General features: G+C 41.4%; 1 protein-coding gene across 1 annotated transcript in view; it reads left to right on the top strand.

Moving 5' to 3' along the window:
• The window catches only part of NAALADL2 (N-acetylated alpha-linked acidic dipeptidase like 2), a 291,258-nt gene that overhangs the window by 262,697 nt on the left and 16,229 nt on the right, over positions 1-12,332 (top strand). Inside the window, exons 11-12 of the mRNA XM_009638747.1 lie at positions 2,492-2,585; positions 10,756-10,954. Of these exons, the coding sequence (XP_009637042.1) occupies positions 2,492-2,585; positions 10,756-10,954 (293 nt within the window). The remainder of the gene's footprint in view (positions 1-2,491; positions 2,586-10,755; positions 10,955-12,332) is intronic.

Here is a 12,332-nt window from a genome sequence, read left to right as displayed (position 1 = left end):
TATTAATTTTCCAGAATGCTTCAGTCAGTCATAAGATTTTGATGGTATAACTTTATTTGAACAAGAAAGAGAAAACAACTTTGGTCTTATGTAGTCAAAAGAAAAATAAAATTGCTTGGAAGAAATAGAAATAAGGCAAGAACTTAGAAGAATCAAGGCGGATTCTGTAGGAGATAATGCTGAAAAGGAAGGATGCATCCTAGGGTTTTCTCCTCTTTAATGCCACTTCCATGCCTCAGTGAAGAAGCGTTCTTCCCATACTTTTGTGTTCTTAAACATTGCAGTAACAGATTGAAAAGTATCAGCAGCACTGTAACTGTTCATGTCCCTCCCCAAAATACACCCATGAATATGGATCTTGCATTACTGTGTAGGGTGGGCTTTTGCAGGAATGGGGTGCCAGGGAAGCTTCAAATGTTTAGTGGGATGCAGCACTATTTGGGATTCAATGAGTTTGGGCTCCATACCGAATGCCCCCTCTTTAATAGGATGGTATTTCATCGCCACAGTTGCTTTGCTGTAGCAACTTAGCGGCTGTTAATGTTTTGGGCAGCTCTGTCTTGAAAGATTTCCGCGCAGGGCAAGGAAGGATTTTGCATGGCATTTGGACGCTTAGAACCAGATTTTTACAGCTGCTTTGTGGCTGGATTATATGAACCTGGTTTAGATACAATTTTGTACAGATCTCTGTTTGCCCTGTTTTATTTTTGTATTTCTGCAATACCTCTCTGATATTCCTAAGCCCGATGTTTTCTAATGCCTTTCAACCCAGAGGCTTTTGTGCGTAATCACTGACAGAAAGCGTAATGGCCTTCACGCATTTAATGGCCCGTGCAGCTGGGAAGTTTGGAGGAAAGTTTCATGAGAGGTTACTGTGTAATACTTTAACAGGGATGTCCAAACACCGCATTTTTCATCTTCCTTCAAGTTCACTCTTAGTTCTTTAGTTTTCCTCGTAACAGCCTGACATATCATTATTCCTCCCTATTTTTTTCTCAATCTATATATGCTAAGCTTTTTCCTCCTGCCTTTTGCAATATTGTATTCTCTAGAGGTAAATCTCAGTAGCTTCACAAAGTGTCTGCTCAGACGGAGGCTGCAGCCTGATACACAGCACGTTCCCTCGGTCTCTGTACCCAAATCAGTCTGTGGCCAAGTCAAAAAACCATGGTTTTTAATGCTTTCTTAGAAATGTTGTTGAGATTTTGTTAATCTTTCCCTGGCAAACGTGTATTTCTGGTATTACTGTTTTCATCCACTTTCCTGGGAGATGGTTTTCACTTCCAATTGCTGTACTATTGTTTTTAATATTACTTAGCATCATCTTCTCCTTCTACTTTGTGTTGTGGAATTAAAATGCTACTTTCAGCACAGCAACTATCATATCGCTTTTGAAGGATAGGTATTATTGTAACCCCCCTAACATCTTGGGAAGTATTGTACACTACGATCCTATTCAGTCCACATTTTTAGCAACGCGATCGCCATCACCTGCAGCCACCATTCCACTTTAGAGCACAGCCCTACAGATATTTGTTCCCCTTTTTGCAATATCAAGATATGAAAAAGATGAATGAAAGTTCCTTGCATGTTTTTGTCAGTGTGTTTTTATAGCTCCCACGAACGGTGATGGACTTGGCAGCCTAGAGACTGAAATCCTCTGTTTAATCAGAGCCTAGGTATAGTGCAACAGAAAGACAGATTTCTATACACAGCCCCTGAAGCATGTCTAAGCCTTGAGCTGGAGAACCTTATCTTCTAAAAGTGGAAAAAAGCACTCGGGCTCGCCGGTCCCTGGCCTCACCTCTGGAACTGTTGAAAAGAAGCGTTCATGCCGTTGAGTTTCATGACAGGGGCTAATGTCTGGTCTGGAGTGGACTGAGAGTTCCCTTTCACTCATTGGGAATTTCTTTCTGTAACTTACTGAGCGAATGCAGTCGTCTTTCCTGTTTGGAAGTTGTACGTCTGTGGGCATCGAGGGGTCACACATCTCTTCAAAAGACAGTAGGTTTTCAGGTCAGCTTGCATTTAGCCACGGGCTTGATCTGAAGCTCATTAACATCTGTCATGTTTGGGTTTTTTCTTTACTTGTGTAAACTCTCAAAATCCAATAACTAAAACAGGAGAAGTAAGTAAAACAATAAACCTCATTCCTATTTTTAGAATGTTGAGATGTTTGATTTGAAAACAAAGCAAAACTCAGGCCCTTCAGAGACTCCTGCAGTATTGTAGGTCCACAAAAAGTCCTGCACAGAATTCTTGTGTGGGGTCATAAATCGTAATCTCTTAACATTTTTTTTAATGTTGTATTAGAAAGGCAATGGTCTAGGTCCTACTCCTTTTCACAAAGTTGTGTTTATGGCATTTTATTCATTTTTCCCTGGAAATCCAATGTAATGAATGTATGTGCTATTCCAGCAGAAGTGCTGGCTATTCAATCTGCTAGAAATTATTTGACTGTTTTGTGGCTTTTTTTTTTTGTATTTTTCAGCTAACAGGACAAGTGACTTTGCAAATTGCCAGTGAACCAGTTTTGCCGTTTAATGCCCTCGACATCGCGTTAGAAGTTCAGAACAGTCTTAAAGGTAATTTTTGTTAGAGGAATGTTGTTTTCCGTTGATAACAGAGAAAAAAAGGGATCATCTGCTCCCTGATAGGGATTTTCAATTTCCACTTGAATGATAGCCAGTGATTTTACTTGTTAAACAATGTCATTATATAATGCTAAATGAAACATAGGGGTTTGTTGCTAAGTAAAGCCATAAAATGTTTATATTTCTTCTGATGTTACCATGTCAGTTAAGCAATAATTACTATTAAAATCTCATAATTGCAGTCAAAGATAACAACCTCTGTGACTGAACTTGGTTTTAATTCCCTTCAAAGGCTTTGCTCAGTACGAGGAACAGCGGACTTCTAATCCCATTGCCATTTGGTTCCTTAATTTTCCCAATCATCTTCCTTGTTTGGTTATTCCATTAAGTCACCCTGCTGGCAGAGCATGCTGAATTTTCTTATTTTTCAGGTGCAAAGTAGCACACCAATTTACCAGTGCGCATTGTTTGAGTTGATTAAGCACAGAGACCGTGGAAGCTCTGTATTTGAGACTGATCTTGGTGTGTTTGGGACAATGGGTTGGGGTTAGAGAGAGGGACAAAAAAGTTCCCAGTCAGAAAGTAAACCAAAGTGACTGGTAACTTGGGAATGATGCTGAAACAATTCTCGTCGTCTCTGGATTTGGCAGTTTGCCAGGTGTGGGATGAATGCCTTGATATGAGACTGCTCCATCGAGATTGTGGAGCCATGCTAATATTCCTGTGTTGCTTTCCCTTTCCTGGCTGTTCCTGTTGTCTTGTGGCCATCTAGGGCTTGATAAAGACCAAATGTTCTGTACTCTTTTTGGCCTATGTCAACAACAGAACCCAATGAAGCCAATAGCCCTTGGCTTGAGCTGTTTAAGATAAGAGAGTTAAAGGGTGCAGTTGTGCATTCCCTTTGCTTCTGGGGGCTGTTCTTTTTTTTTTTTTTTTCCCTCTAAGGTTGGTAGAAAAATGTTGATGTGTTGTAAGGAACTAAACCCATAGTACATTACTGAGATGTTCTCTGCTACTGTCTAGATGACAAAAGAACAATAAACCTTCTTCTTATCAATTATGAAAAAAATATCTGCCTTAGCTCCGGTCCTGAGGACTAAGGAGGAAGAGGTCTAGGTTCTAACACTGTCTAGTGTCACGCATCCGTGTATGCTTTCTCCTTCGGTATCATCTGTCTTCCTCCTCCCATTCTGTCCCTTTTCCCTTACAGTTTCCTCGTATCTTAGTGTATTCAAATGAGATCCAATCTCCTTCCCTTTCTAAGTGACTGGTTGAAAGTAGTCTGAATGTGGAGAGCGTGTAAGAGCCTTAGTCCTTGGAGATTAAATCTTTTGATAATTTAGCTGCCAAGCTAACATAATTGTTTATAAACTGAGATATTTCAGAAGCTGGTATTCTGGTCAGAATTCCGTGAACTTAAAAGGAATCATAAAAGGTACATCCCTGGTAAGAACCCCCGTGAAATTCGGAAGACTACTCCAAAGTCTGTCTTTGTTAGGACCTCACAGTGCAAAAATGTGAGACAGGTAAAACCATGTTGTTATTTCCACTTCTCCAATTATGTCTCTGATACAGGTTACCTGTAGCGTGCTGAGGCCTTTCAAAAATAGTTTTTCTATTTATACATTTACAGAACTCGCAGTTTCTCGAGATCTGTTAAATAAAGACCCAATTCTATAAAATCACACCAAAACTTTATGTATAGTTTAGTAGAATGTCACATCTTATGTCAAACATAAGGATTTTTTGCAGTCTTGAGGTGATTCCCCTGCATTTCATTCACTCCCTACAGTATAAAGTACCACTTTTCTGTAATACACTTTCACAGAAGTATGATGCCTTTTCTTTAATCTTCGCTATCCATCATTGTCAAGACCTAGGAGTCAGTAGGCTAGCATTGGTCTGGAATCAGCGAGCATCCAAAAAGACAAGTAATTTTAGCTCTGTTGTGCCATATAAACATTGGTTTAGTTCAGCCTAAACACAGCAGGGAATAATCATCAAATAAAAAGTGTGGCTCAGCTGGTATTCCTTCCGCTGAGCAGGAGATGTCTGGTATTGTTCTTCCTTTTTTTCTTTATTTTGAGTACCAGGAAATTTTTATTTAAACTGACTTTTTTCCTCTAAGATCAGTTTAGATCACTTATCGCAACCACTTCAGGAGGGGAGGGAAAATTATTTTCTAGGCTGAAGGGCCAGCAGGAGAAATTTTCTCCCAGCTGCTCACTTTGGAGTTTTGTTTAATGACTTTTCTCATGACTTTTATGTCTCATCTCTCTCTGACTTGTGTCAAATAAGAATTTATTTTTATTTTGGAAATCAATAAGACAGTGGTCTTTTTTCTGGTTACTTAAATGAGAAGTTGTACTTTTTAACATGGCTTATGAATGTCTTCATTCTTCAAAAGATTTTATGTTGTCTCAGATTTCCAGTTCAAAGGTGCAATATCTTCGTAAATTATTCCTTCTCCAACTCGATGCGAACTGTAGATGTAGAAGAGGTGAAGGGAAATCTGCACGACGTGCTGGAAGATTTGTTCATTAGGCTTAGTTTTGTGCCTCTGGGATCTGGTTCAGCCAATCACTTAAACGCACATTTTGCTGCCTGTTGGACTTTCTCACGTTCCTGAAGTTGAATCGTATATGTTAATACTTGAGTCACAGTTTTGCATTCCCCTGGATGTCCTCACGAAAGGATATGTGTGTCTTAATATTTGTTAATACTGCATTTATTTATGTTTCCAAAGGATTTAATGCTGTAATGTGGTGGGTGTCTGTACTGTTAAATCAGTTAAATTCAATGGGATGTTGCTCGGTGCTTGATAAACCATTTCTTACATTCAGGGTAGGCTGGCCAACAGGTTATGGGGAAATGTCATCCACAACATGTTTGCGTCCGGCTCGAGGCGTGTTCCTCAGGAAGATGGGATGGGGCGATGGCTGTTGAGCGACGCGTGTTCTCTCCGCTTGCGCAAGCTTGGAACAAGCGACTGCTTTGGGGTTTACCTGAAAGGAAGGGTTGTGACCGGAGAGACATTTCTTTTTGTTCATCTGCTGATGGTCTGATGTTTAAAAGGAAACCTTGTGGTCATAAATGGTATGAGATGGGATCCAAGACTGAAATCCAGGTCCCCGGGACTATCCAGGCTGTTACTGTCTGATCACAGATGTGATATTTTAGAGAAATTCATAAATAGGTGACAGTTTAAAATATTCTCTTTAACTACACGTTGCAGTCGTGCAGTGTTTATGCCTTTCATGCATTTAAAATCAAGACCCACTGCAATTTGAATCAAATACAAGAATATCTCGCTAGGCCTTCTATTCTATGAAAACCCAATTTATCTTTTGAGGTAGGGCAGAGACAGGATGTCAGACCCGGTGTGGGAATGACACAAATGGTTCTTTTAGGACTTCCATAAAAGTATATGCAAGTACAAATGTTCAAGCATTTGTATATAAGTATTTTATATATATATATGCATTTTTATTCAAAACATGAGCGATCATCTGCTGAATGCTTTTGGCACAGTGCAGTCTGGACGTGCTCCTTGTAGCTCTTGCACTGTATTGGAGCCTCTTTGAAACTTAATGTACATTACAGCAAGCTTCAGGGATCGGTGATGGAAGGGTTAAAGTGTCTCATTAGGATCAAAAGCTGTTCTGTCCCTTTGCACCTGGCTGACTCAGCAATAACAAGTTCCATCACACAGTTCCCAAAAATAAAGGCAACCAGGTTCGACGCTAGCCACGTCTCTCGCTCAGGTGCTGTCGGCTGTAGCAGCTCTTTCCTTACCGCAGGTCGCTGGGCCCACCAAGACTCATGCAGACCTTTCAGGAATCGGTGTGTGCTGCCCCAGCCCGAGGTTGTGGCTGAGTAACACCAGGCACGGACACTAAGATTCCCGAGCTGTGGCTTCCATCACAGGCCACTGAAGCCGGTAAGCAAATTGGATGAGCTGCAAGCCGCGTCTGATGGGTATTGGCCGAGAGGTCTGTGAAGACTAAGTTAACTGGGGTGATATTTTTGGTTTTCCCTATATAGGGAGGGCAGGGGCTGTGATTTCCAGCTCTTTGGCTGACGCAGCATCAGTTGTGTGTTGCTTCCTACCCGTTAGGCCATTTCTTCTCCCCAGAATGGGTGTTTTACAGATGTTACAACAGCTGAAGTACTTGGGGTGATTATAGTAGTCAGTGCTAGCAGAAATTTAAAACTAATCTGGTTTATGATAAGCCATTTCCAGGAAAGTCTGCATGACTTGCCACAGCCCTGGCTCAACCCATGCATTTCAAAACATCAGTCTAAACTCTCGGTCCTTAGAAAAATCAATACGGAAATGTATCTCTGTCATTTACTTGATGGCTGCATACTCATTGCCTACAGCTATCCGCTAGTCTTCAGCTTGGCACCATTTTACCTGCTTGACCGTATTTCCCTGATCATTTAGGGTGCTTTTCAGAGTTACTTTCTCCATCTGTCTGTAATGTTCAGAAAGCTTCCTTTTTTATTGTTGCCACCCATTATTCTTGACTGCTACAGAGGTGAAAGATGCAACAGTTATTTATCTGTATAGATGATAGAAATACCTTCTTTGCCATGAGACACTGACATCTTGTCTTCAGTATCCTTTCAAGGATATTATATACTAGTACTGGCAAACCTTTCATCAGCCTTTTAAAAAAAAATAAATAACCATGGTTAAATGCATTTTCCACGGACAAAGCATTCGGTACTGAAGGGAAAGGACGAGCGTCTGTTCTGTGCCAGGAGGCCATCCATGTTTCAGCAGCTCTGCACAAAGCCGTGGATAACTCCCTCTGCGTTGGCATGCCTAGCGGTATGTCACGACGTGCCTTTTTAGTGCTCGCCTCTTGGAAAGGAGGCTTCCTGTAGCAACGGCAGGTCAGTTTGCTTGAGCAGCAGCAGTCATGGTAGCAAAATTGAAGCCGATGGCCACGTAGTCTTTGCACTGAGGATGTCCATGGATTTGGGTTTCTGCCCCCTTCAGGGTACTTTGTAGAAAGCTTTCCCATTCAGATTTTCCACTGCCAGGTCTGATCATCCAGTTTTGCACTGCATGAAAAATCTTCCTAGTGAATGCAACACCACACCATAGCTGATCAGGAATGTGCAAGCTAATCAAAACCAAAAGCAATTTCCCCTCTCTTTGACGTGCAAACACATGCTCACGGGCATGGAGAGCGAGCGTCATGCCTCAGACTGCTGATTTGCCTGTGCCCATTCGCCTGTAGGTGCTCGTAGGCGAGTACGTTCCTACCCGAGGGCACGAACACAATTTTAAAACATTCAATCTCCAGCAGTACTTTTCATAAGAGCAATCAGTTACACAGGGAAAGGCTATTGTATTCAATGTCTGTAAAAATAAATATTTGTTGTAACCTGTTTCTGAATAAAATCCAGTTACATTTAGCAAGCGTAATGAAATTCAACAGCATAATTCTCTGATCAAGAGTATGCATACTCCTGAGTCACTTTCTGGTACTTGCAATTTTATTTATTTAACAACCAAACAACTAGTTTAGATGATTCATCATGATTCATACCGGAGACAAAAGGGCAAAGAATACAGAGTATAATAATGCCGCATTGTTTTCTCTTGAGTGAAGCAACACTTGCAGGGTTTTTTTTATTTTCTCTGTAAAAGCATCACAAGGTGTTTAAGACATTATTAGTTAATGCATCCTTTTCTTTAAGAATCATTTGCCCTTCCGCTCTCAGCTTCTCAACTTGAGAAGAGCATAAATCCGAGTTTCCCTTGGCAGTGAAGCTCAGTGTGTTGTGGTAAAAACTACCGATGGCCTTAGAGCCATCTCCTCAGTCCATGGTGGTGACACGAGCCAGAGACACTTGCAGGTTGTGTCCTGAAGTCTTAAAAAAGGGCCTGGATGTTTGTTTTATAATGAGTGCTGCTTTAGAGTGGGTTGTAAACAGCGCTTTTTACTCAGGACTGTAAAGTAAAGTGTAGTTGGTTTAGGGGCAAAAATCATGCTGTGGAGGAGGAGTGAGAGCATTTACAGGATTTTTATTTTTAAAAGGGTGGTCTGGTTGGCTTCGTTGCCAAATACAGAATATTTTCCCTTTATCTCACCTTCCCTATTGAAAACACACAGCTGACATTTGCAGTTGTTTGTATAATATTCAGAATAAAAATTATAAATGTTGTTTGTTACTTGGAATATGAAGTGCTTTGCTGAAACCAACGTCTTCTTTCTAAGAGGGTGAATTTAACCCTTTCCGTACTGACTCAAGTCCCAGGGTAAGGTATGCACAGCACCTGGATTCAATGCATGGAAATTGCAAGTTCTTCAGCTGCACAGGATGTTTGCCTGAGATTTGAAAACTTGAGGGTGCTGATATTTTGCAAAATATCCCAAATGTACCAAGTTTATATGCTTGGAGAATATTTTTCTGAGGCATCAGCCTGACTTGATCAGACGTTAAATTGCAGGAGACTCAATCACAAAGATACCAGTCCTATACCTCGAGGTACTGCAGGGCCTGTTACCCGTTGTAAATAGGGAAAGGTGGATTGGGCAAGAGCCATTGACAAAGCAACCCTGTCCCAAACACAGGCAGATGTAAACCATCTTCTCTCCTGTTCCCGCAGGGAGCTTCTGTTCATTGTTGAGATTCGTCTGGATAACTCAGGAAATCTGACAGTTTCTCTCGCACCAGCATCTGTCTCTCCGTGTAGTTTGGATCTTTTCATGATTTGCTGGTTTGGAATGTGTTAGTCAGCTGAATGACAGGAGTGCGTGGGGATCTATGAACTCCTTTCCGTTTGCTGAAATGTACCCAACAGCAAATTTCTTTTTCCATACGAGAGGGAGAATATGTCATATGTCAGGTGTTTCCTTGAATTTCTTCATTGTGCCGATTTGCTTTTCCATTCCTGTTAGGTGTTCACCTTCCAGACTCCATCCACAAATAGTTTGAGAAATGGGTTGATGTTCTCCGTTTACTGTTCCTGACCTCTCCATGTATCTCCTGGACAAGGAGCTTTAGTATTCATTTAACTTGTGTCTTGAGCCACCTTGTTGGGTTACGCATCTCAGCCTGAACTCACCAAGGTTTGTACATTCAGCTAGAGGTGAGGTAATTCTGAAGCCAAGTGGTTTGTTAGGATTAAATCGTCATTTGAAAGATCTGAGGATAGTTCATTTCCTTGTCCTTAATAGGCAAAGTGAATCTTGGCCTTAAAGATCATTTCTGCATCCTGGAAATGTTTTTGCTGACTGATGTTATTTTTGGCTTTATATCAGGTTTGGACTCTGCTTTCTCTCTCCGTGTGCTTGTAAAAATTAACGAGGTTTCTGCGTGTGCTGGGAAAGGAGGGCACGCTCTTCACCTGCACTGCGGGTGGGAAGAGACTGCACATTCACAGTGCTCCAATTCACGTATCACATCCTTCTTTCTGGACTATGAACAGGGAAATATTGAAATTGTGGTGTGCTCCAAAGTGCTGTGGGCTTTTATTCTGCTGGTTTCTGCGTAGGATTGCAGACAAAGTGACAGTTAACACTCTTGAGTTTTAAAAGTCTTGAAAACATGGACTGGATTAGAATATACATTTGGATATCAATTAAAGTGTTAGTTGGCTCGTTGGCATATGATTTCAGTGATTAAGAGGAACAATTTCACATCCCCTCTACCACTGTTGTTAACCTCTAGGATTCTAAAATGTTGAACAAAATTCAGTTAAATCCTCCATATTGCCATTTTCTATACAGCAGTCATTATGGAATCTAGGCGTAAGCTTTCAAACTTGAGAGCGGTCGCATTGAATGGCATTGAATAAATTCTGTCTCAGAAGGAAATGCTAGAGTTGCTGATTTATAACTGTTTATAACCATGCTTTCTGCACGCCTGTTTTTCCAGCGGTAGATTTCAAGCTGTACCCCAAAATCACTCCTCATAGCTTATTAGATCTTAAAACATCACAGCCCAAATTGATCTTCTCTGAAAAGCAGATCAGAGCTTATGCACAATGATTTGTGGCTTTCCTTGATCCATTACATAATTCTCCCAAGGGGAAAGAGGCTCAGGTTTTTAATTGGACTATTAATTTTGACTTGTAAGCAAGAGCAGTAAGTGATGTTCTCTGAATCACTGGCAACTGCCTTTCTCTCACTGTTCCTAGGTGATGAAGTAGTCATTCCTCAGCTGCTTGCAGTGGCATCACGGCTGAGGGACACCGCAGAACTGTTCCAATCGGATGAGATGCGCCCAGCTAATGACCCCAAGGAGCGAGCTCCTGTCAGAGTCAGGATGCTCAATGATGCGCTGCAGAGCTTGGAGAAAAGCTTCCTGGTTCATCAAGCTCCTCCGGGACTTTACAGGTATGGTGTTCCACCCATTCTTCATTTGAACTAAAATGGTAATCTCGCATTATTTGCTTTTCAAAACTGTCATGCTCTTTCAAAAAACATTCCAGTGAGTATCCAAGATTAAAGCTGGTTTTTCTCATCCTTTCTGCAGCAAACGTTAATTCATTACAATACAAGAGGTCATTAGAATGCAGCGCTGTAGGGCTTCTGTCATGACATCACTGCTAACAAGATGTACGGTGTGATGGCAACTCAGGCGGCATGGCAGATACTTGTGTTAGACAGTACAGTAAGCTTTCAGAAGAAGAAAATACTTTGAAGTCTAATACTGCTTGACAAGCTCCACCTATATTTTATTTAAAACTTTTTACAGTTCATTGAAGATTCCAAATGATACACGCTACTGTGTAGCATTATTTAACATATTTCATTATATAGCATCGTTCTTGGGTGCATTTCAACCAGTGAAAGGCAGTACAGTGGGGTGAATGAGAGGGCCTTAGTCAGTCACCATTCATAACATCTTGGCTCTACTTAGAAATATTCTCCAACACGTATTCAGCTGCACTACCCAGGCTGATTTTAAAATGTCATCAGCACTCCGTCTTTCACTTTCAAAGAAAGAAGTCTACAGGTCTGTGTCTCTCACCACAGATTGCTCTAAAAAAAAAAACAAAAAAAACCCACCAAACCAAAACTTAGAGTGATCAGGAGCTTAAAAAAAGTTTGAAAAGACAGAATTGGCCAAGCCTGCCCTGAGTAAGGCCTGGCCCTCTGGCTGTTTTGGAGAAGTAGTAAAGTGTGTGCGTGTGCTTCGGTACAGACTGCCTGAAGCCCATCGAGGTAGCGGTTTATAGCTTGACCCCAAGGATACGTTTTGATGCCCTGGGCTATAGAGTGAGAGCATATGCAGGTGCTTTGACTTCACCGGGCCTACTGGGATTATTTGGAAGGACTCTGCAGCTGAAGATAGCCAATGGCTCGTCCATACAGCCCATTAGGAGCCTTCCCCAGGTAAAACTGTCCCTGAAGCCATGCCCAGGTGTTACTTCAGAGGAGGTGGATTGGCACACTCAAAAAAGAGAGCTCAAAGCGAACTGACGTAGATACACAGGAGACAGACGGGGCCAGGGCACAGAAGTGGATGAGGCACCTGTGTTATTTAGGAATATAAATGTCCTTGCAGCCAGAACTAGCAAAAGTACCATAAACCAGTGCTTTGTTGTAGTTGATGGGAAAAATTGTCAAATGTCTTGTGGAAGTGGGTGTTTCAAGTGAGCACAACATAGACAGATGGTAGAGGTAGACTTTGGAAGAAAAAGCAGAATGCTACAGCATCAGGAGGAAGAGATTCTTCCAAGCATTAGGAATGGCGTAAAACAAATGCAGT

Source organism: Egretta garzetta, unplaced genomic scaffold (genome assembly GCF_000687185.1).
Source record: "Egretta garzetta isolate BGI_Z169 unplaced genomic scaffold, ASM68718v1 scaffold560, whole genome shotgun sequence".
Lineage (NCBI taxonomy): Eukaryota > Metazoa > Chordata > Aves > Pelecaniformes > Ardeidae > Egretta > Egretta garzetta.
This window is presented reverse-complemented; position numbering and strand designations above follow the sequence as displayed.